Source organism: Bos mutus, chromosome X (genome assembly GCF_027580195.1).
Source record: "Bos mutus isolate GX-2022 chromosome X, NWIPB_WYAK_1.1, whole genome shotgun sequence".
Taxonomy (NCBI): Eukaryota; Metazoa; Chordata; class Mammalia; order Artiodactyla; family Bovidae; genus Bos; species Bos mutus.
This window is the reverse complement of record NC_091646.1, coordinates 16,704,400-16,727,915: the sequence shown is the minus strand read 5'-3', so window position 1 is coordinate 16,727,915 and position 23,516 is coordinate 16,704,400. Positions and strand designations below refer to the sequence as shown.

The following is a 23,516-nucleotide window of genomic DNA, read 5'->3' as shown; positions in this document are numbered from 1 at the left end:
GAGAAGCTAGAGAATAGTTTCTCAGAATCCCCTGTCCTAAATGGTCCTAGATTGAAGTCTGCCAATAAAAGGCACTTGCATGAGATTTAGAAGATTGAACAGATCAGTCTATTACACTCCAGCAGCAGTTGCAGCCAGATGCATAGGCAGATGTAAAATTCCCGGGAGATTCCCAGTGAGCTCTTAGGGACATCTGCTTTGTAACCACAGACAGGGATAGACCTTTGGAGCTTCTTTGAGATCCTAGACAATCACAACTGCTTCCCAGCACATAGGGGACAAATGATAGCAAATAAACATCTTTTCTGCTGCTGCTGCTAAGTCGCTTCAGTCGTGTCCGACTCTGTGCAACCCCAGAGATGGCCTCCCACCAGGCTCCTCTGTCCCTGGGATTCTCCAGGCAAGAACACTGGAGTGGGTTGCCATTTCCTTCTCCAATGCATGAAAGTGAAAGTGAAGTCGCTCAGTCGTGTCCGACTCCTAGCGACCCCATGGACTACAGCCTACCAGGCTCCTCCGTCCAGGGGATTTTCCAGGCAAGAGTACTGGAGTAGGGTGCCATTGCCTTCTCCAAACATCTTTTCTACACCTTGGCAAATGATCATACTTGTTTCTAGATATAGATTATCTCCCTTACATTTTTAATACTGTGAAATTTCTTTATGGGCTCTTTAATGTGTTTTTGAATATGTTACTTCTGTGACTTTTTCATTCTCTCCATTATGACCACATCATGCTTGGTTTTATATTTTTGTTTCGTTGCTATACCTTCATTTGTTGACCAGTACCATCTTTCTATTATCCATTTTTATAAAATGTCACGTGGCCTTTTCCCTGGGAGGAAAGTATGTAACACATTTAGCATGTGTGCTCTGCAGTCTGTGTCTGAACTGAATATCAGCTGTTTAGTGACCAATCACTGACACACTGTGTAAAAAATGATGTGATTGGTCATTTATCATGATGTGTATTTGTTATTTATACAGTAACATGTGGACTGAAGAGTTAGTTGAAAACATCCGTACCTTATGCCCTGAAGAAGGAAATGGCAACCCACTCCAGTATTCTTGTCTGAAAAATCCCATGGATGGAGGAGCCTAGTGGTCTGCAGTCCATGGGACCACAAAGAGCTGGACAGGACTGAATGACTAACACACTATGCAATTATTCAAGTGGTAACTGACATTTGAACCCTATTTTTGGGAAGTGGTGTTAGCTAACTTAACCATGGTGTATTAGTTTGCTAAGGCTGCCATAACAAAGTACCAAAAATTTGTAGCTTAAATAACAGACATTTATTTTCTCATAGTTCTGGAGGCTGAAAGTCCAAAATCAAGATTGGTTCTTGATTTTGGTTCTATAGGGTTGGCTCCTTCTGAGAACCATGAGGGAAAGATATGATCCAGGCTTTTGTCCTTGGCTTGTAGATGGCTCCCTCTTTCATGTCTCTTTACAACATCTTCTGTGGGGTCACAAAGAGTCAGACATGACTGAGAGACTGAACGGAACTGATATCATTGTCCATCTGTATAGGTCTGTGACCAAATATCCTCATCTTATAAAGACACTATACATATTGGATTAAGGCTCATCTTAACTCATTTTAACTAATCATCTCTGTAAATTCCCTGTCTCTGAATATGGTCACACTCTGACATAATGGGGGTTGTGTGCACAGACTTAGTCATGTCCAACTCTTTGCAACCCTATGGATTGTAGCCCGCCAGGCTCTTCTGTCCATGGAATTTTCCAGGCAAGAATACTGAAGTTGGTTGCCATTTCCTTCTCCAGGGGATCTTCCAGACCCAGAGTTAAACTTCAGATTAATTTTGGGGTGAGGACACAATTCAGGCCACAACACATGGTAACTGAAATTTGTACACATACACGTTATACAAAAAGAGTGCCTTCTGAATGGACCCAGAGAGACAGATAATCAAAATTTGAAAATTAGCAGTATCTTCCAAAATGAGTCATGGGAGTTATGCTTCATTAGTTTCTCCCAAATGCTAAAAGTACTCTGTGTCTTAATTATCAAATGTCAGATTTGTTATATTGAGAATTTTGCATCAGCTTTTCTTTTGTTAAGGTCTTTGAAGATAATACTCCACAGTCCTTTTTTTAAAAAAATCAAGTATATTTATATAAATTAGAAGGCATGGATCTTAAGTGTTCAGTTGGATGAGTTTTAACACTGTACAGAACCATGTAACCATCATTGCAGTTAAGATATAGAACCCTTTCATCACCCTCAAAATTTCTCTTGTCTCTCTTTGTAATCAATCCCCCTTGCACATACATCCAGCCTCAGGCAACCTTTGTTCTGATTTCTACTGCCAAAATGTAATTGTGACTGTTTTGGGATTCCATACAAATTGAGCCATACAGGTATGGCTGGCTGCTTTCACTCAGAATGATGCTTTTGGGATTCATCTTTGAGTTGTGTGCATTAGTAATTTGCTGAATGGTACTGATTATATGGATATGCCACAATTTGTTTTATTCATTCTGTTGCTGATAGACATTTGGGTTGTTTCCAATGCTTTATGAACATTGTAGTAGAGAACTTCTGTGAACATACGTTTTTATTCTAGGAGCAGTATCACTGGGTCATAGTGCTGATATATGTTTAACCGTATAAGAAATTGCCTGTCAGCTCCATAGAGTGGCTACACCATTTTACTTCCTAACAGCAGTGTATGAGTGTTCCAGCCGTTTCACATTCTCAACATCATGTTAGTTCTTTAAAAAATTTGGCCATTCTAAATGAGAATAAAGTAGTTTCTTATTGTATTTCCTTTATACTAGTGATGTTTATCACCTTTTCATATACCTATTGGTCATTCCTATGTCTTATTTTGCAGATTAGTTTATTCAAGACTTTTGCCCATTAAAAAATTGAGTCATTTGCCTTTTGTCTTTATTTTTTTATTTTTTTTCAGATGTTACATCTTTATTCCCAAATCACATAAATTGTACATTTGCCCATCTGTTAGTCTAGCTTTCACTCTGAAACAGAACAGAGTGAATGCCTTTTGTTTTTAATGCATAAGTTTTATTTTTAGAGCAGTTTTAGGTATACAGAAAAATTGAGCAGAAAGTACAGAGTGCCCATATTCTACCTCCTTCTCCCTCACAAATTCTTCCTATTATTCACATCTTTCATTACTGAATGATATATTTGGTATATTTGTCACAGTTGAAGAGCAAATAGTGATACATTATTATTAATTAAAGTTTGTAGTTAACATTAGAGTTCACTCTTTCAATTGTACATTCCGTGGGTATTGAGAAATGTATAAAGACATTATATTATTATACAGGATAGTTTCATTCCCAACAAAGCTTCTCTTCTCTGCCTATTCATTCCTACCCCTCAACCTGCCACTGGCAACCACTAAACTTTTTACTGTCTCCATAGTCTTGCTTTTGCCAGAATGTCATATAGTTGGAAATATATAGTATGTAGTCTTTTCAGATTGCTTCTTTCACTTCAGTTCAGTTCAGTTCAGTCCAGTCACTCAGTCGTGTCCAACTCTTTGTGACCCCCATGGACCGCAGCACACCAGGCCTCCCTGTCCATCACCAACTCCTGGAGTTTACCCAGACTCATGTCCATTGGGTCGGTGATGACATCCAACCATCTCATCCTCTGTCATCCCCTTCTCCTCTTGCCCTCAATCTTTCCCAGCATGAGGGTCTTTTCAAATGAGTCAGCTCTTCGCATCAGGTGGCCAAAGTATTGGAGTTTCAGCTTCAACATCAGTCCTTCCAATGAACAACCAGGACTGATCTCCTTTAGGATGGACTGGTTGGATCTCCTTGCAGTCCAAGGGACTCTCAAGAATCTTCTCCAACACCACAGTTGAAAAGCATCAATTCTTTCACTTAGCAGTATACATTTAAAGTCTACAATGTTATTGAAACATGTATAATATCATATAAGAAACGAATTGCCAGTCCAGGTTCGATGCAGGATACAGGATCCTTGGGGCTGGTGCACTGGGATGACCCAGAGGGATGGTATGGGGAGGGAGGTGGAAGGGAGGTTCAGGATTGGGAACACGTGTACACCGGTGGTGGATTCATGTTGATGTATGGCAAAACCAATACAATATTGTGAAGTAATTAGCCTCTAATTAAAATAAATAAATTTAAATTAAAAAATAAAATAAAGTCTACAATGCCTTTTTTGGCCTTGTAGCTCATTTTTTTAATTGCTGAGTTATTCTATTGTCTGGATATACCACCGTTTATTTATCACTGACCTGTTGAAAGACATGTTGTTTGCTTCCAAGTTTTGGCGATTGTGAATAAAGCTGCTATAAACATTCATGTGCAGACTTTTGTTTGGACATAAATTTTCAACTTATTTCAGTAAATACAAAGCAATGCAACTGTTGGATTGTATGGTATGTTCAGCTTTTTAAAAACCTGAAAAGACTGTCTTCTAAGAGTTTTTTTTTTATTGTTCATTTTTAGGAGTGATTTATATATTCTTGAAACACATGTTCTATTTAAATATTCTAAAATCTATTTACCTTTTTGTATATTAGTTCTTGATGTGTATATTTGTGTATATATATTCAGTGGCTTGTCTCTTCATAATTGCTAGAGCATCTTTTGATAAACAATACATTTTTCATTTTTATGAAGTCCAATTTATAGTGTTTTTCTTTTCTGGATAGAGGCTTCATAGTTTTACTTTTGGTCTATGATCTATCTCAAGTTAACGTTTATATACAGAATGAAGCAAGGTATGAGGTTCATTGTTTTCACATATGGCTATATAGTTATTCCAGAAGTGAAAAATCTGTAAATCCAATAACAATTTGCATTCCTAACCATGACATCTTTATTTCTGAAAACCATTCTCTACTGCAGGTAATGAAGTTCCCTCAGAGAAATGGCTATTTCCAGAGTGGGAGCCAGAAAAGTACAAGATGACCCTGGAATAGCTTATCATCCATGAAAGAAAGAAAGTTCTCAAAGACTAAGGTAAGTACATCCAAAAGACACAGGAGGCATCTTAAAACAGTTCCCACTTGGGAAATTTTAGAAATTCGAGCTTTGACATGAGTATAGACAGTAATGGGTTACAACCTTTGAATAAAATAAGAATCTAAGGGGCCTTACTGATAAAAATAAGCATGAATAATAGGATGGAAAAATCTCTTTTTAAGTATAATGCAAGCTAATATTGAATATTTCTTAACAAGTACAAGATAATTGTCTTAACTTTGGAGTGGGAAACTTGACAGAAACCACCTTAACCCATTGCTAAAAGTTACCATCACACATGATGGAATAAAAGGGTATTGTGTGCTTTCTGATACGATGCACTGAGAAAAACTCCCCAGAGGCATAGTATGAATCTAATAACAGAGAACTATCAGAAATGGAGAAACAGTTTGTTACTAGAAAGCCTGCAATCTCCAAAGCTAAGGTCACATCAAGGAAAGACTTGAAATGACATGACAGCTAAATGTAACACATGATCCAGGACTGAATTCTGGACCTAAACATTTCATTGGGGGAACAATTGAAGAAAATCTTAATAAGATAAGTGGGTTAAATAATAGCATTATATCCTTAATTTGGGGGCGTCCCAGGTGGCTCAGTGGTAAAGAACCCATCTACCAATGCAGGAGACACAGGCAGGAGATCCAGGTTTGGATCCCTAGATTGGGAAGATCGCCTGGAGAATCCCATGGACAGAAGAGTCTGGTGGGCTATAGTCTATAGGAGTGCAAAGAGTTGGATAGGCCTGAAGCAACTGAGAAGGAGCATCCTTAATTTTGATAGTTAGGCTGAGGTTTTATAGGACAGTGTACTTGTTTATAGTAAATACACATTGAAATACTATGTAGAAATAAGCCTTCATGCTTGCAGCTCTCAAGTGGTTTAGGGAAAAAAATATAATACAGAAATGTACTGATAAGCATACAAATACTGACTTATGAGAAAAAGCTAAACCAAATATGGTAAAATGTTGACAGTTGGTTCACTAGGGGGAAGGACATGTAGGGATTTTTAAAAATCATACAGGTTTCTTGTATGTTTGAAATTATTTCAAAACAAGTTTTAAAAGAATGAATATTCAGAATTAATGTGTGAAAACCACTTTACACTTTAAAACTTACTTTCATATCCATTTTCTCACTTGAGACTCACACTGGCTCTGGGAGGAGGCATTTTTATTCATTTTTATAAATAGGGAAATTGGATCTGAAAGGTGCTCAAGGGCTTGTCTGAAAGAGAACATGACAGATATAAAAGCTGTACCAGGTATTTGCACCCCTAGTCCAGTCTTCTTTGCACAATTCCACGCTGCCTTTAAAGATAATGTCCTATGTTTGCCCTGGGCATGTTACTCTTCTGCCATGGCCCTTCATGTCCTCATTTGAAATCTGAAGTACTTTCATTAGTGGAGTACTTTGTAGGGTCTTCTCTCATCTAACAACTTTGGAGCCCGTAGAGTGAGAAATTGGCACTGTTCCCTCCAATGCTGTGACTTCCATGGCCAATTTGCATAGCAATTGGTATACTTGCAGGAACCAGTATGGGGTTTGAGAAAGGTACTGGGGATACTCTTTTACATCACATGCTTCCTCTTTCTTAGGGAGGGCTTTTTAACTCATTTTTAATGAACTCATTTTTCTGTGTTGAGAGAAATAGACCCTGAGTGGATGAGGAGGAGACAAGGGACTTGAAGGGCTAGCAGGAAACCCTAGGGAGCCTGAGAGGAGAGGATCATGGGACTCAGCTGAAGGGTGACCAGAGATGCTGCGAGGACTGAGAGAAACCTTCCTTCCGGTCTCTCAGATGTCCCAAGTCTGCTGGCCTCTCCCAGATGACCACTATGGTGGTGCAGTGATGAAAGAAAGTTTCTGGAAGTACAATTGCCTCTTTACTCAGGGAGAGCATCATGTGTCCACATCACAGATGTGGCACAGATTCTCCCAAGATGGTAGGAGGAAAGAGAAAATGTTACAGGTTGGCCTTCAGAAGGTCATAATGGTCATTGGTTTTCCCTAAAAACAGAACCAGAAACCTTACGTCTCGTATCTATGAGAGCAGCGTGTTTTGAACTGACAGAAAACAAGACCAAAATGAAACCTTATTTTATGCTTCCAACAACTTCTTATTCAAGAGTAAACATTTTTAAAAGTTAAACATCATAGCTAGATTTATGGATACCATGATAAGAGAAATGAATTAACTACACATTAAACTTAAAATACAAGTAGTAGAGTCACTGTAAGACTAATAAATCACAATTCTCTGGTGAAAAATAATATGCAATCTGCATGCAGTGCTTTATTTTTGACAAACACCTTTGTATTTTATCATTTGATCTTCACTGCAACCTTATGATTTGGATCCTATTACTAGGAATATTGGGTTTCCTTTGTAGCTCAGTTGGTAAAGAATCTGCCTGCAATGCAGAAGACTTGGGTTCAATTCCTGGGTCGGGAAGATCCCCTGGAGAAGGAAATGGCAATCCATTCCAGTATTCTTGGCTGCAGAATCCCATGGACAGAGGAGCCTGGAAGGCTACAGTCCATGGGTTCCCAAGAGTTGGACACGACTTAGCGACTAAACCACCATTAGGTATATTTATTGCAAAGGAGTCTAAGATTCAGAAAAATTAAGAGACTTGCTCAAGTCACAGTAAGAGTATGAGAATTTGAACCCAAATTTCAAAAATTCTTTTCTTTTCCTAATGCTTCCCTGAAATGTGCTTCACTGTTTTTATGTAGGCACACATATTCATTGGAAAACATGGTCAGCTTTGATTCTACCTTTGTCATACTGTGACACTGCCAGTTCTAACTACAAGTAGCACCATGATGGTACATGCAGTGGTAGATGGTACATGGTGTTAGACGGCAGCAGTATGCGTATATCCACGTGGATACAGACACACAAGGACAGGTGTGAACACACACATACACACTCCTGAGCAGTTCCCCACAGGAGATGGTTACTTTGGACTTGTCTCAATTATACCAACAGAATTTTAATTTTAATTTATGGACCAAAAGAGGATATGGAGACGTCAATGCCATTGACAAGAGGGGGCATGCCATGCTAAGCAGGGACACTTGGGAAACACCAGGTTTTAGTCAAAATGAAGAAAGGAGTGAGGGTGAAGACTTAGGCCAGAGAGACTTTGCTGGAGTTTTCATGGGAAAGGCTAGGCAAGGCTAGGTGAACCGTTTAGGATTAGCTAGTTTAAATAATTCTGGTGAGCACTGAGGAATAGGGACTTTCCCTAATGTTTGGTACTTGGCCCTGAATTGATTTAGGTCAGAGGAAATACTGACTTGGTGTGTGTGACTTAGATACAGGAGACAGTTTCAGAATCTGAGATCTGGACTGCAGGGGAGACATAAACAACTTTGGCTGTTAGTTAGGCCCTGTAATTAATGAATACAAATAGACAAATACAGAATTAAGAAAATAGGACAGGGCTCTAGATTCCTAGGGCTTCCCAGGTGGCACTAGTGGTAAGGAACCTGCCTGCCAATGCAGGAGACGTTAGAGATGCAGTTTTGATCCCTGGGTGGGGAAGATCCCTTGGAGGAGGAAATGGTAACCCACTCCAGTATTCCTGACTCGAGAATCCCAATGGACAGAGGAACCTGGTGGGCTACAGTCCATAGGGTCACACAGAGTCAGACACAACTGAGGAGACTGTAGTAGGGAGCACTCCAAGTGACAGGCAGACACTTCAGGTCTTTAAGACTTTGCCTTGTAAGTTACAAATTGCTTCTACCACAATTTATTTGTCAAATCAAGTCACAATGCCAGCCCAGATTAAAGGAGCAGACGAAATTGTTTCTACCTTTTGATGGGCCAAAGGTAAAGAACTGTGGCTTGTGGCTTGTGGCTCAGCTGGTCATGAATCCGTCTGTAATGTGGAAGACCTGGGTTTAACCCCTGGGTTGGGAAGATCCCCTGGAGAAGGGAAAGGCTACACACTCCAGTATTCTGGCCTGGACTGTATAGTCCATGGGGTCGCAAAGAGTCAGATATGACTGAGCGATTTTACTTTTGATAGGTTAAGTGGAAAAGAATTTATGGTTATTTTCAACTCACCACATCCATTCTTCCTCATGAAAATTTAGTCTAAATCAAAGTAACTAGCCAATTTGAAAGAAAGGTCTAAAGTATACTTAAAATAAATAAACACAAATTATGCCAAGCTACACTCTTAACACAACAAAAAATTTATGATGATGCCAGACACTTTTTAAAATGTATGAAAATGTCAGAAACAAAGCAACTATATGAACTCTTGCATGTTCAACATACTAATTATATTAAAATAACTAGGAATGAAAAACCATGAGAATAAAAATATAGTGCAATATACTGTGGGCAATAAATGCTATATTACAGCCATCTAAGAACATACATGAAGAATACTGCTTACTTAATAGTAAGACATTAACTCATAGAAATCATAATTCAGTTATGGAAATCTGATTTTTCCAGTTCTACATCTTTGAGACTGTGAGTGTATTTGTTGCCGTCCTTCTCCCACATCATCTGAGAAACTGAGCTATGTTGGATCTCTTTGGTTCTGAGGCAGGAATGTATCTAAGAAATTCAGAAGTACTATGCAGTTATGAAGAAGACAGCTCTGTGCATCATATCTCTGTGCCTCCTGACATGAGAGGGAGTTTGACATATATTTGTTAGCAGAGCTATATGTATTAGGATTCTGTAAACACTATGTGTGTGTGTGTGCATGTGTGTGTATACATATATATTATATATATATACACATATCTACCACACACACACACACACACACACACAATGGAAGGAGGCGAACCAAAGTTTGGATTTTCAATAATCCTGTTAAGTGAGATTTTGCAGGAAGAAGGAAAGGTATTGGGAATGTTTCCTTTTTATTTCAGCATTCCAGTATTAGTTAATTTCTTTTGACATAAGAATATGTTTCTTCAGTACTTGAATAAACACGTAAAAATGTTTCAGTGCACTTTGGTGAGCTGGAGAGGATGAAGACAGGAGAAAGAAAGCTGTACCCTTCTATTCCTCTCTTTAGGCTGAAGGTCTCCACAGCCCTGCAGGTGTGGTTACTGTAAAAACACAGCCCCAGGTGGACCTGGTTAAGAAGAATGAGAGGGAGGGATGTGTATGGGCAGAGGCCCATATCTTAGTGGCATCCATTTGACCCTCTGGCAAATATTCCCTTCAAAGCTGTTTTCTGCTCCTGTCTGCATATTTAAGTGTCAGCTTGATTTTCTCAATCTGTACACATTCCTCTGGAAGATGAAAAATCTAGGAATGTTTTTGTGTTTATTTCAAGGGAATCTTACAGTCTGACTGCTAGGTATATACTAGGGCAGTGTTTGGAGCTTGGAAGGAGGTAGAAATGATCAGAACCTGGAATCACTCCCTCCCTTGGCCTTGGGCCCGTGCTCATGCCAAAGCATGGGGTTTGAACTCCCCTTGGAACGTTCTGGGCCAGAGCTGTTCTGATAAAATTTCTGAGTCTGAGATAAGTCATATGGTGTACTTATTGCCGCTAGCATCTTCACACAGCCATAAAGGAACATTGAAGGGTCACTTTAGAGGAGAAAGGGGAAGAAGGAAGGCGCCATGCAGTCGTAAGTGGGATAAATGGGCAAGGAAGGTCTGGTAGGCCTTGACCTTGGTGGGACAGCCTCACAGGCACCAGGAAGCTGGTTAATATGAGCATTACAATTCTATATAATTTATCTAGTGATACTACCAGCCTCTTCCCAACTGCTTCCCTCATGAGTCACTGATGGACTGCCTGTCTCTTTTTTTCTCCCTCCAAGTTGGGAAGTGAAGTGAAGTGAAATTGCTCAGTCATCTCTGACTCTTTGTGACCCCATGGACTGTAGCCTACCAGCCTCCTTGGTCCGTGGGATTTTCCAGGCAAGAGTACTGGAGTGGGTTGCCATTGCACCTCACAAAATCCCTGCTCAGCTCTGTGGTCGGTTCTGGCCTGGGCACTTCTTGTTCTCTAGGTACGCAGAGCCCTCTAAGAGGTAATACTAGTGGTTGATTCCTCTGGTTTCCTCCCTGATTTCCTCTGTCATGGGTTTGTAGGAATGGGAGTAGGACAGCAAGGGTCTAATCATCTCTGGGTCCTCAACAGACCTTCCTAATCCACAGAAGTCCAGTACAGAAATAATTTTCAGTGGAAGTGCATGGGCACAGCAATCAGAGAAGCTGAGCCAGTGGTATCTATCGTACCACCAACATACTGCTTTAACTTCTGGGTCTCAGGCTCCCAGAGGGCCCATTCCCACGTATGGTCCCTGTGCAAAGGTCAACAAGACAACCCATGTCAATCACCAGATCCAGTGCCTGCCGCAGGATGTGTGCTTCCAGGACTAAAACCCTGGGTCTATCATCCAGAATTAGGGTCTAAAGCTGGAAAGTAGAGATGGATACTCACTGCGGCCCCAGGCAGGTTCACCTTCCACCCTGAGCTGTGAATGAGCAGGAGGCCCAGAAACCTACCTCTACCACTTCTTGTCCCTTCATTCCAGCCACTGAACACTTATGGAGCAACTAGTTAATGCTTTCAGATGCAGAAGATGAAAGGATGAATGAGAGAGGGTCCCTGATTGGTTTCAAGGGTCTTCTGATCCAGTGGGGGAGCTCACATCCCAGGAGAGTTCAAGGGTTCATAGTCCTACCTGCCTGTCCTTTTCCCTGCCCACACTCACCGCAGTGGGATCCTCCTCCTCTCCCTTGGAACTTGGTCTCGTTTCACTCCTCTTTCTCAGCTTCTCACTTCCATGGATGTCCATCGAATTATATTGCAAAAGGACTGAGTAGGGTTTAAAAATTTTATTTTGCCACTTTTATTATGTCAGCCATAATTTCACAGTGGAAAATATTCATGATCAGAGATAGAACATACCAGACAACTTGAGCATTTCTGAACACTCTATGCTGCCACCACTTGTAAATTCTATCTTAACATCTGAACCCTGAGATTCTTTCATCCACCAAATATTTATGGAGTTTTGCTGTGGGCCAGGCATTTTTCTTGCATTATGGATAGAGCAATCAACAAAGCAAAGCCTCTGTCCACACAGACTTCCATATTAAAGTGGAGGCTGACAAATACACAAAGTGCTGTATGATATGATGGCTACTGGTGTGATAAATGCTGTGTAGAGAAATGAAGTGAGGCAAGGGGTTAGAGATTACTGGCAGAGAATGGGGTGCTCTGATAGGTGAAGTGGTTAGGAAAGTCCTCTCTGAAACCCGAGGGAGAAAGAGTCAGGCAGTTAAATGAGGAGAGAGCCTTCCAAGGCAGAAAAAATAGAAAGTACAAAGATCCTGGGGCCAAAGCTACTTGTGTGCGAGAATCAGCAGGGAGAACAATATGGTTAGAGCACAGCAGGAACTGAGAGGAGGCACAGATGAGGCAGGGCCTGGTAGGCCATTATCAAGACTTTGGTTTTTCTTTGGACTGAGAAGGGAAAACTATTGGAGGGTTTACAGCAGGGAGGGGAAGTGATCTAACTTTTGTTCTAAAGGAGTCCCGTCCTTTCTCTGGGGAATACATACACTATAGGAAGAGAAGAATGGAAGTTAAGTGGTTAGTTTCAACAGCCTGTGTGAGAAAGGACGGCTGGGACCAGGTGTTATTGGTAGAAGTAACAAGAAGTGATTTGACTGGGAATATATTTTAAAATGCATTCCAACAGAATGGGGTGGCCCGGAGGCTGTCTCCCCAACTCATTTGTCAACTATTTGAATAATCACATTCAAAGTAGAAAAGCAAAGCCATTTTTAAAACACAAGTGTTTATTGTTAAGCAGGAATAAATACCCAGTAGTCAAGGAACACTAACATTAGGACAGAAGTAGAGTCAAAGATAGGCAGGACTCCTGAAAATGGTGATTGGATGCTAAATTTTGCAGAACTTTTTACACTTTGCTATTTACAAAAATAATTTTAAACAAAGGCATAGAAGTACACAATACTATTTTCCAACCAAAGAAAAGTCCCTTTTAAATATCATTTTGTCATGAAAGACAGGACCCCTGAGGGTCTTTCATAACTCTTACAGGGTGTGACGCTGGCGTGCAGCCAGCACTGCTAACGGTTCTTTGGGTGAGGGAGATTTCACAAGCCAAGAAATGTGTTAAAACCACTCAGAGGGAACCCAGGGGCCACTGGCCCTCCAAGGAACACCGAGATGTATGAGTCGGCTTGGCTGAAGGGTGGTGAGTCCTATAAACCTGAGCAGGTTGAACCTCTCTGAGAGATGGGTCTTTCGCGCCTGCACAGTCCAAGCCATGGCCCGACCCACATCCAAGTTTGGGTCTTCGCCTTTATCCAGCGGCCCCGAGACCTGCGAGCGCGGACCCCAAGCCCCTGTCCGCGCCACCCCGGCCCCGCCCCTTGTCTTTCCCGGCCCCGCCCCTGTCTTTCCCGGCCCCGCCCCCTCCAGCCGGGCGGCGCCGGAGCGGGGCTGTCAGCTCGGCTGTGTGGGCGGAGCTTGCGCCGCCTCCAGGACCCCTGCGCGCACCGCCCCTCGCCCCTAGCCACCGCGCGTCTCCGCCGACACGCACTTCCTGCGAGGCCTCCGAGCGCACCTTATCCCGGCCGAATCGAGCTGTGCCCTGCCTTGCCTTTCCAAGCTGTTCGCCATGGTGGATGAGCTGGTCCTGCTGCTGCACGCGCTTCTGATGCGGCACCGCGCCCTTAGCATCGAGAACAGCCAGCTCATGGAACAGCTTCGGCTGCTGGTGTGCGAGAGGGCCACCCTGCTGCGCCAGGTACGTCCGCCGAGCTGCCCTGTGCCCTTCCCTGAAACGTTTGACGGCGAGAGCTCTCGGCTCCCCGAGTTTATCGTGCAGACGGCGTCTTACATGCTCGTCAACGAGAACCGATTCTGCAACGACGCCATGAAGGTGGCATTCCTGATCAGCCTGCTCACCGGGGAAGCCGAGGAGTGGGTGGTGCCCTACATTGAGATGGATAGCCCCATCCTGGGCGATTACCGGGCCTTCCTCGATGAGATGAAACAGTGTTTTGGCTGGGATGACGACGAAGAAGACGAAGACGAATATGAAGAAGATGATTATTAGGCCCGGAGACCCTCGGGCCTAGGAGGGGGAAGGGCACTGCCCGCCGCCACCCCCCTGCCTCCCCGCCTCGCCCCGCCCGGAGCCGCCGCGCTCCCCTAACGCTGTGATCCCCTGGCCTTTCCCTCCCCTCTGGTTGTCTTCCTCACCCTCCACTCTCTGCCGTAGTGCTTGTCTTTGTTCCAGGCATAGTGCTCTCCAGTCACCTGCTGCTGAGGCTGGGGCGTCTCTGAAGTGCGCTCTGCTGCCCACTCTGGCCAGCCCCAGGACCCTCACCGCTCATTAGAACTGTGTTCTGAGCCCCAGCTCTAGGGCAAGCTCCTCTTACAAACCGGTCAGCCTATACTCTGCCCTGCCGACTGTCAGGCCTGCACCTCTGCCCAGCGACCTGCGCTGCCACCCAAGCACGCTCCATCAGATTCCAGCGACAGACCCGGCCTTTGGAGATCAGGAGCAACCTAGAATATGCCTTTGTGGGCTACACCTCCTGGGACACTGATTTGGACTGCTCACCAACAACTCCACCCCCCTCCCCAGGGGCTAATCTTTCAACTTGATTAATTGTTCTGTACTAACTCTGAGTCTTCCTCGTGCCCCACGAGATTGCTGCAGGGGCCCATTGTGCCTGGCAACCCAATTGTTGACATTTCTCCTATGCACCAGTTTTGCACACCTGTCATCTTTGTTTCAAAATTGCAGCAGTCCCATCGAGGTGTGCATTTGGACAAAAATACTAAAAACCGAACAATACAAACAAAAGCAGGTACTCAGCCCAGCTCCTCAATGCTACCTGGAAAAAGCATTTGCATTCTTTTCAATAAATTTCAAGCACTACCGAAAAAAAATACCAAAAAGTGTCTTTTCATGGTTAAGGGCTATCATTGGCCTTTGCCACTTTCAGCCTGACTCTCATTATTCCCACTGATATCAGGGAATCTAATTCAACGTTCAATCTCTGTACTCCCCACTGTCACGACTAAGCTCCAGAGGACAGTTACCACAGGGCTTTATGGGGAAACACGTACTACCCCCACTGACGCCTTTCTTATAGCCCTGGTGAAGGGAGTGTTCTCTGGTGCTTCTGAGGTGGCATGGGTAAGGGGTGGCTGAGGCAGACAGGTGGCACAGCATCCCAAACTGGGACACTTTAGAGAGAACTTCAAGGGGGCACTATTAATAATTAGACTGGAACAACAAGTACAAGTCAGGACACACAATATTTCTATCTTCATGAGCTTTGGGGTTCTTCCTCAACATGGTCAGAGATGTTCTGCCTCTTAACTCTTAATGCCTGTTGGGTGCTATTGATTTCGGGCTTCAATACATAGTGTAGCACATTGTTTTAAAACCCCTTTTAGATGCTTGAGCTAACATTAAATCCCAGATCCTGGATAAATGTGTGCATACTAAATGGAGCCCGATTTGAACGTTTCATCTTCCTCAGGCAGATCCCCTTAGAATTCCTACCCATCCATGTGCCCCAGATTCCTGCCTGAAGAAACTGACAAGATTCCTAGATCTTGTACTGCTGCTATCTGAGCTATGCTGAAATCTCTTTGTGGGCCCGGAGGGCTCAGAGGCACTGAGGTAGTGGGGTGAGTGTTGAGAAGAAACTGCATACCTTTGTGAGGCAATTACCCAGTTAAGTCGCAGCAGTGTTAAGTCAGGGAACCTTGGTCCGGTTGTGGGGGCTGCCTATGCCAGCCAGGACCTGTCATGGAGGATTTGAGCTGTTCTGAGTTCTTATCTGTATCTGCCCCAGTGTCTTCATTGTACCATGTCCAGAGCCAGCCCTACCTTAGAACTTCTAATTTAGACAATGAATTTCCTTGTTGTTTAAGACCTTTCGAAGCTAAGTGTTCTTTTATTTGTACTGGTAAACCTCACAGTGTGGGTTAAATGAGATCCTGATCATTCTCCTGGGTATTTTATGGGTGTGGATTCAGTGAGATCACACCCATGAGATAGTTTGAACTGTCTCTGCTACACGGTGAGCACTCAGTAAACTTAGGCTCTTACTCTTAGGCCTGGGAACCGAAGCATCATTCCAGAAACAGATCTCTTGCTATGACCTTGGCCTCAGTAGGAAAATGTCAGGAGTCCATAGAAGCAGGGTAGGCTCAGGGATAGTGGAAATGGGAGCAGCACGAGACTTTGTTTACTCTTTTGGATCTGGCACGAAGTCAGATAAAAAGCCAGTTTACAGTTACTTTGGTGAAGAGGCAAAGTCCAGAGCAGGAGTCATTTTTCCAGCCTAAGCAGGTTGTTTCTGGAGGGTGTGACAGGGGTAGATAACGATGTAGCAGAGGAAGTTGAGGTCCATCCTGGGGGTGGATGTGGGAAAGTGCTGGTCAAGAGCTGAGAGTTGAATGAGACCCAGCGAAACCAAAATTCAGTCATCCAAAGTAATCAGTGGCCTGGGTAGACTTAGAGGAGAAAGAGATATGGTGGTCAAATAAATGTAGTTCTTGGCCTCATGGTGATTTCAATTTGTTGCTCTTATGGTGCCTTGGGCCAAAATTAGGATGCTACCTTACTACAAGGTAAGGTCCAGAAAGAGAATCTAAACTGATTAGATTTGAGGGTGACCTTTTCAGGGTGGAAGTTGAAGGCATGAATAGATGAGATCTCCTCCCTACCACCAAACCAAGTGAGTCCTTTCTTTTCATGGGGAAGTATGGGTCTCTGATCAGTGAAGATGCCAATGCAGTGCCTGAGTAGCACTCATGACAGCTAGGCCAGGAGCTTCTGGAATCTGAAATGCACACATCCTGGGCATGTATGCATGGGTGTGAGCTGACTCTGTGTGTGTGTGTGTGTGTGTGTGTGTTCGTGTCCTTCAGGTGTCATGGAGGAGCAGGTTACGCTGTGAGCTGCAGAGAGGGGCAGTGTTAAGAATCTGGCTACCTTGGGGGCAGATTCTGCAATAAAAGTATCAATACTAGCAAGGGCATGACTCCCATGGGAGGAATTCATGATAGTTTGATTGTAGCATAAGCACAGCAGAAAAGAATGGAGAAGCAGATAAGCACATCTGAACAGAGTGTCACCACTCAGATGGAAACTATTAAAAGTAGGTGAAAATGTTGAAATAGCAAGTTATGAACTTCAGACTCCTGAATTCCCACCACACTGGACTTGAAAAGGTCACTGAAATTATGCTGTTAATGAAATCAATCATATTGTAGATCATACTCATGGAATCATATTAAATCTTCCAAAGTATGATTGAATTTCTCTAATCATTTGAGTAGGTAAGCAGTGCCATCCATTAATCCTATGTTATTGTGTTTTGCAGGATTGTATGTAAAGCTAGAGGTACATTATGCACATTATGTTTGGTTATGTTCTGTTATTATAACAGTGATTTGGAAGTAGAGGGAGATGTCTTCTTGAAATTAGTGGAATATATTTTTTTTAAATAAATGAATTTAAATAATTTTTTAACTTCTTAAATCAATTAAAATGAAGCTAATAAAGGGGTATCTGAATTTAGAACATTCCTGAGAATGTTTTCCTTGATGAATGATCAATGTGGGGTAATTGTATGAAGTATATATATTATTTGCTTTGAAATAAGAATTTTGCTGGGCTTTATGGTAAAGAGCCTGCATGCCAATGCAGGAGACTCAGGTTTGATCCCTGGGTCTGGAAGTTCCTCTGGAGGAGGGCGTGGCAACCCACTCCAGTATTCTTGCCTGGGGAATCCCATGGACAGAGGAGACTGGTGGGCTACAGTCAATAGGGTTGTGAAGAGTCAGACATGACTGAAGAGACTTAGCGTGCATGCCTGCATGAATTTTGCTAAAGCAGCATTAGAAGTGTCTGGTAGTTTGCATTACTCAGTAGTTCAAGTATATTTCCTACAGTCTTATGCCCACTTATTCCTAAAATTAAATACAAGGAACTATGACCTGTTTGGTGTCCTTCGACAGTGCTGGAACCCCTACTTCTGATCATTCCCCTTGCATATTTTCCCTTCTTGTCTGAAATGCTTCTGTTATTGTTATCTTAAATATTGTATTGTCCAGAGAGTTAACAAAAAACAACAACAATGCAGTTAACCCGTGATGGATAATAGCTTGCTTGAAATAATTATGAACTGCATAGCAAGATTTGTTAAAGGAGCAGAAGCCCTCCCCTGGATGAATTAGGGGAGGTGGTGGTGAGATGCTGAAAAGGAGGTTTCAGAATAGTTAGATAGCAGCATTAATGTACCTCCTGGTATCTCACTTATGATCAATAACAAATTAACTTTTCTTAATATCCACAATATTTACATACCTTCTTCCCCCACCCTAATAACAAAGGATTTCATGAGCAGAATTATAATGATGTAATTCTTCTATTTTAATCAAGTGTTAGTCACTCAGTCATGTTCAACTCTTTGTGACCCCATGGACTGTAGCCTGCCAGGCTCCTCTGTCCATGGAATTTTCTGGGCAAGAATACTGGAGCGGGTTGCCATTTCCTTCTCCAGATCTTCCCGACCCAGGGGTTGAACCCAGGTCTCCCACATTGCAGGCAGATTCATTACCTGTGAGCCACCAGGGAAGCCCATTTTAGCCAAAGTCCCTTCTTACATGACCAGTCAGTTCAGAGTCAGTCGGCTCAAGATAAAAAACTGTCACAAGACTCTTACATTCCTCACTTAAAATTGTTACTTTTAAAACAAATAATAACAGTAAAGGAAAGCAAAGGGTATTTCAGTGGTAACTGAAGTAATTGAGGTATTTCTGATTTATTTGTTCTCTCAGTCAGTGCAGTTCAGTCGCTCAGTTGTGTCTGACTTTTTGTTCTCCAGACACAGATAATTGCACTGCCATACAGGGCTTTTAGAACTGCTCATTTGAATGAACATAATTAAATTTTTAACATGTTCACAAGTAGGGAGAATAATATAATGAGTCCCCATAGACCCATCTCCATATTCAAAACTTACCAACATTTTTGCTTCACCTATCCCTTTGCTTTCTTATAATGTTAATGAAATATTTAAAATAAAATTTCAGATGTCATATTAATTCACCCTTTAATATTTCAGTATGTTTCTCTAACAGATAAGCCTTTAAAAACAATCCATAATATCATCACCATCATGTACTAAAATACAATGACTCCTTAATATTTAATACTCCATATTCAAATATCCACAGTAACTTTAACAAGTGTTTTTAATTATTTGTTTGAATTAGGTTTCAAAAATGTCGACACAGTGCCTTTGGTTTATATATCTCTAAAACTTTCTTTTAACTAATAACAATGACCCTCCATATTTTTTCCCCTGTAAATTATTTATTGAGTAAACCAGGTCATTTTGTCCTATGGAATTTCCTATATTCTAGACCTGCTTAAGTTTTTCATATCCTTGCCCAAATTTCTCTTGGATTGTTGGTGTTTCTCAATTTCTTAGAGGCTCTTTATTCATTAGGGATTGATGATATATGTTGCAAATATTTATTTTTATAGTGGTAAAAATTTTTGGCCATGCCATGTGACAGGTGGGATCTTAGTTCCCTGAGGAGGGATTGAACGTGCGCCCCCTGCAGTGGAAGCACTGAGTCCTAACCACTGGGCCATCAGAGAAGTTCCTTATTCCTGTGACCATAATCCTCCATGTGTTTTAATCTTAGTATATCAGATAACTGAATTAAATAATAACTACTTAGTCTAATATTCGTTCAATGTCTTTTTGTTAGCTAGTTTCTTTTTCCATTTTTAGTTGTTTCTTCAAAATGTAAAGAACCCTATAAAATTCCTGGAAACTATGTAGTCTGAAGTTTTGATGGTGAATGACAGTTTTGTTATAGGTACTTTTTCTTTTTCTTTCTTAGCTCCACTGTCTTTTAGCATTGAATGTTATTTTCTGGAAGACTGAGGCCAACCTAATATTTTTCATTCACAAATTCAACAAAAGTATCAAGTCAATTGTGAATGAAAAATATTAGGATGGCCTCAGTCTTCTAGAAAATAACATTCAATGCTAAAAGACAGTGGGTCTAGGAAAGGAAAAAAAAAAAAAAAACAGAAAAAGAAGATATTAAGAAGAGGTGGCAAGAATACACAGGAGAATTGTACAAAAATGAGCTTCACGACCCAGATAATCACGATGGTGTGATCACTGACCTAGAGCCAGACATCCTGGAATATGAAGTCAAGTGGGCCTTAGGAAGCATCACTACGAACAAAGCTAGTGGAGGTGATGGAATTCCAGTTGAGTTATTTCAAATCCTGAAAGATGATGCTGTGAAAGTGCTGCACTCAGTATGCCAGCAAATTTGGAAAATTCAGCTGTGGCCACAGGACTGGAAAAGGTCAGTTTTCATTCCAATCCCAAAGAAAGGCAATGCCAAAGAATGCTCAAACTACCGCACAATTGCACTCATCTCACACGCTAGTAAAGTAATGCTCAAAATTCTCCAAGCCAGGCTTCAGCAATATGTGAACCGTGAACTTCCAGATGTTCAAGCTGGTTTTAGAAAAGACAGAGGAACCAGAGATCAAATTGCCAACATCCGCTGGATCATGGAAAAAGGAAGAGAGTTCCAGAAAAACATCTGTTTCTGCTTTAATGACTATGCCAAAGCCTTTGACTGTGTGGACCACAATACACTGTGGAAAATTCTGAAAGAGATGGGGATACCAGACCACCTGACCTGCCTCTTGAGAAATCTGTATGCAGATCAGGAAGCAACAGTTAGAACTGGACATGGAACAACACACTGGTTCCAAATAGGAAAAGGAGTACATCAAGGCTGTATATGGTCACCCTGCTTATTTTTTTTTAATTTTATTTTATTTTTAAACTTTACATAATTGTATTAGTTTTGCCAAATATCAAAATGAATCCATCACAGGTATACATGTGCTCCCCATCCTGAACCCTCCTCCCTCCTCCCTCCCCATACCATCCCTCTTATTTAACTTATATGCAGAGTACATCATGAGAAATGCTGGGCTGGAAGAAGCACAAGCTGGAATCAAGATTGCCAGGAGAAATATCAATAACCTCAGATATACAGATGATACCACCCTTATGGTAGAAAGTGAAGAGGAATTAAAAGCCTCTTGATGAAAGTGAAAGAGGAGAGTGGAAAAAGTTGGCTTAAATCTCAATATTCAGAAAACTAAGATCATGGCATCTGGTCCCATCACTTCATGGGAAATAGATGGGGAAACAGTGGAAACAGTGTCAGACTTTATTTTTTTGGGCTCCAAAATCACTGCAGATGGTGACTTCAGCCATGAAATTAAAAGACGCTTACTCCTTCGAAGGAAAGTTATGACCAACCTAAATAGTATATTCAAAAGCAGAGACATTACTTTGCCAACAAAGGTCCATCTAGTCAAGGCTATGGTTTTTCCAGTAGTCATGTATGGATGTGAGAGTTGGACTGTGAAGAAAGCTGAGCACTGAAGAATTGATGCTTTTGAACTGTGGTGTTGGAGAAGACTCTTGAGAGTCCCTTGGGCTGCAAGGAGGTCCAACCAGTCCATCCTAAAGGAGATCAGTCCTGGGTGTTCTTTGGAAGGACTGATGCTAAAGCTGAAACTCCAGTACTTTGGCCGCCTCATGCAAAGAGTTGACTCACTGGAAAAGACCCTGATGCTGGGAGGGATTGGGGGCAGGAGGAGAAGGGGACGACAGAGGATGAGATGGCTGGATGGCATCACCGACTCGATGGATATGAGTTTGAGTGAACTCTGGGAGTTGGTGATGGCCAGGGAAGCCTGGCATGCTGCGATTCATCGGGTCGCAAACAGCTGGACACGACTGAGCGATTGAACTGAATTGAAGTATTACTCATTTTTTTGGTCATGTTTTTGTGTAACCTGGTGTGACCATTTAATATGTAGATTCGAGATCTGATTCCTTTCTGCAAAACTTTCGTAATTATTTATTTAAATATGTATAATGCATAGTGATATTTATGTTAACTCTCTTTTACCTGCCCTCTATATCTTAAATTTTCTCAGATTTTTTACAAATTTTTTCTTCATTTACATTTTGTTCTCTTTACTTCGGTCAGTCCTATTCTCTTTGTCCTTTTCAGTGATTTCAGATATCTCTCTCATTCTTTGTGTTGCTTCCTGTTTGGCTTCATATATGACAGTTTTGTTTTATCCAACTTCTTTGCCAAGTGTCGCGAGCTCATGCTTAAGTTTCTGTTGACTCGTGCATATTCCTGAGTCACATATTTTTTATTTGTTCTCTTGTTGTGTAGCTACGAATTCTTTATATCTTTTAAGTTGATGGTGATGTGCTGTGTTATGATGGGTGATATAAATCACATCTCTTTTCTCAGCAGTATTCTTGTTGGGAGTGTTATTTGCCATTTTTTCCCTTGTTTCTTTCCTTCTGTGGGAGTGCATCTAGGAACCTTTCAGTATCTTGCCTCCTTTCCAATAACGCTGTTCATGCTCAGTAAAGCTATAAGTCAGCCTTTCTTTTCTCTGGCAGAAATAACTCAGTGTTAGTGACCTGTACGTTGCATACTTCCCATTTTTCTGAAATGAGACAAATCTGACTCTCCATTCTGTTTTCAAAACATTTCCATAGCACTTTCATGTTTTCATTGTACCTAATGTACCTAGATGGTTTCTAACATTATTTTCAGAATCAACATCCTGTACTTTCTATTCTTGTCTCTGCTGCTCAGTAGTTCTTATCTCTTAATCACCCAAGATAATCTCTATCCCTGAGAAACATGAGCTAACCTTTGAGAGGGATTGAATAAGATTCAGCTCTGGGGGTGGGACAACCTGAAAAGTAAAAAGTGAATTAATGACTTAGAATATTTTCTCACTACAGCTGTGTGTGTGTTTGTGTGTGTGTTTCAAAACTAGAATCAATTTTAGTCTCAATTTTTGAAACAACTTTTTATCCCCTCTGTAACAAGAAGAAAAATAGAAGGGTTTTAGCCATCTGTGAAGAAGAGGCACTGCATGTGTAGCAGATCCCATCAATATGTATATGGGGGGAAAAAACAAATCTGTTGTTCATTGGAATAAGAAGTGAAGGTGAAATTAGCACCAGAAAATGGACATTAGAAGAGATTAAAAAAAAAGGATACATGGAAAGTTTTGTTTGCTGCAAGTTGAAAATGGATTGTTCCTCACACAAAGTTTGAGTTCAGTGAGAATGTATTGGGAATCAGAAAGGCTGATCCCTGTTTAGCTTTGCCTTAGATTTACTCTGCCAGACCTAAACAGCTTTCTTGACTTCTCTGGTTCTAAACTTCTGTGTCTATGTCATGGGAATAATTATATCTTAGGGCTAGTATAAGAAAAAACTGCCTAGTATCTTATCTGGTAGTCAATAAATATTAACATCATTCTTTTCTTCAATAGGTATTATTTAGTAAAATAGGAGTATAAGGTTGGCTGTTATGCTAG

General features: G+C 41.6%; 1 protein-coding gene across 1 annotated transcript; it reads left to right on the top strand.

Annotated features, from left to right (window-relative positions):
- Nucleotides 1–13,528: 13,528 nt before the first annotated feature.
- LDOC1 (LDOC1 regulator of NFKB signaling) lies at nucleotides 13,529–14,982 on the top strand. Its single transcript, XM_014477698.2, has one exon. It carries the CDS (start codon nucleotides 13,683–13,685, stop codon nucleotides 14,121–14,123), a length of 441 nt encoding a protein of 146 aa, XP_014333184.2. The 5' UTR covers nucleotides 13,529–13,682; the 3' UTR covers nucleotides 14,124–14,982.
- The last annotated feature ends 8,534 nt before the right edge of the window (nucleotides 14,983–23,516 follow it).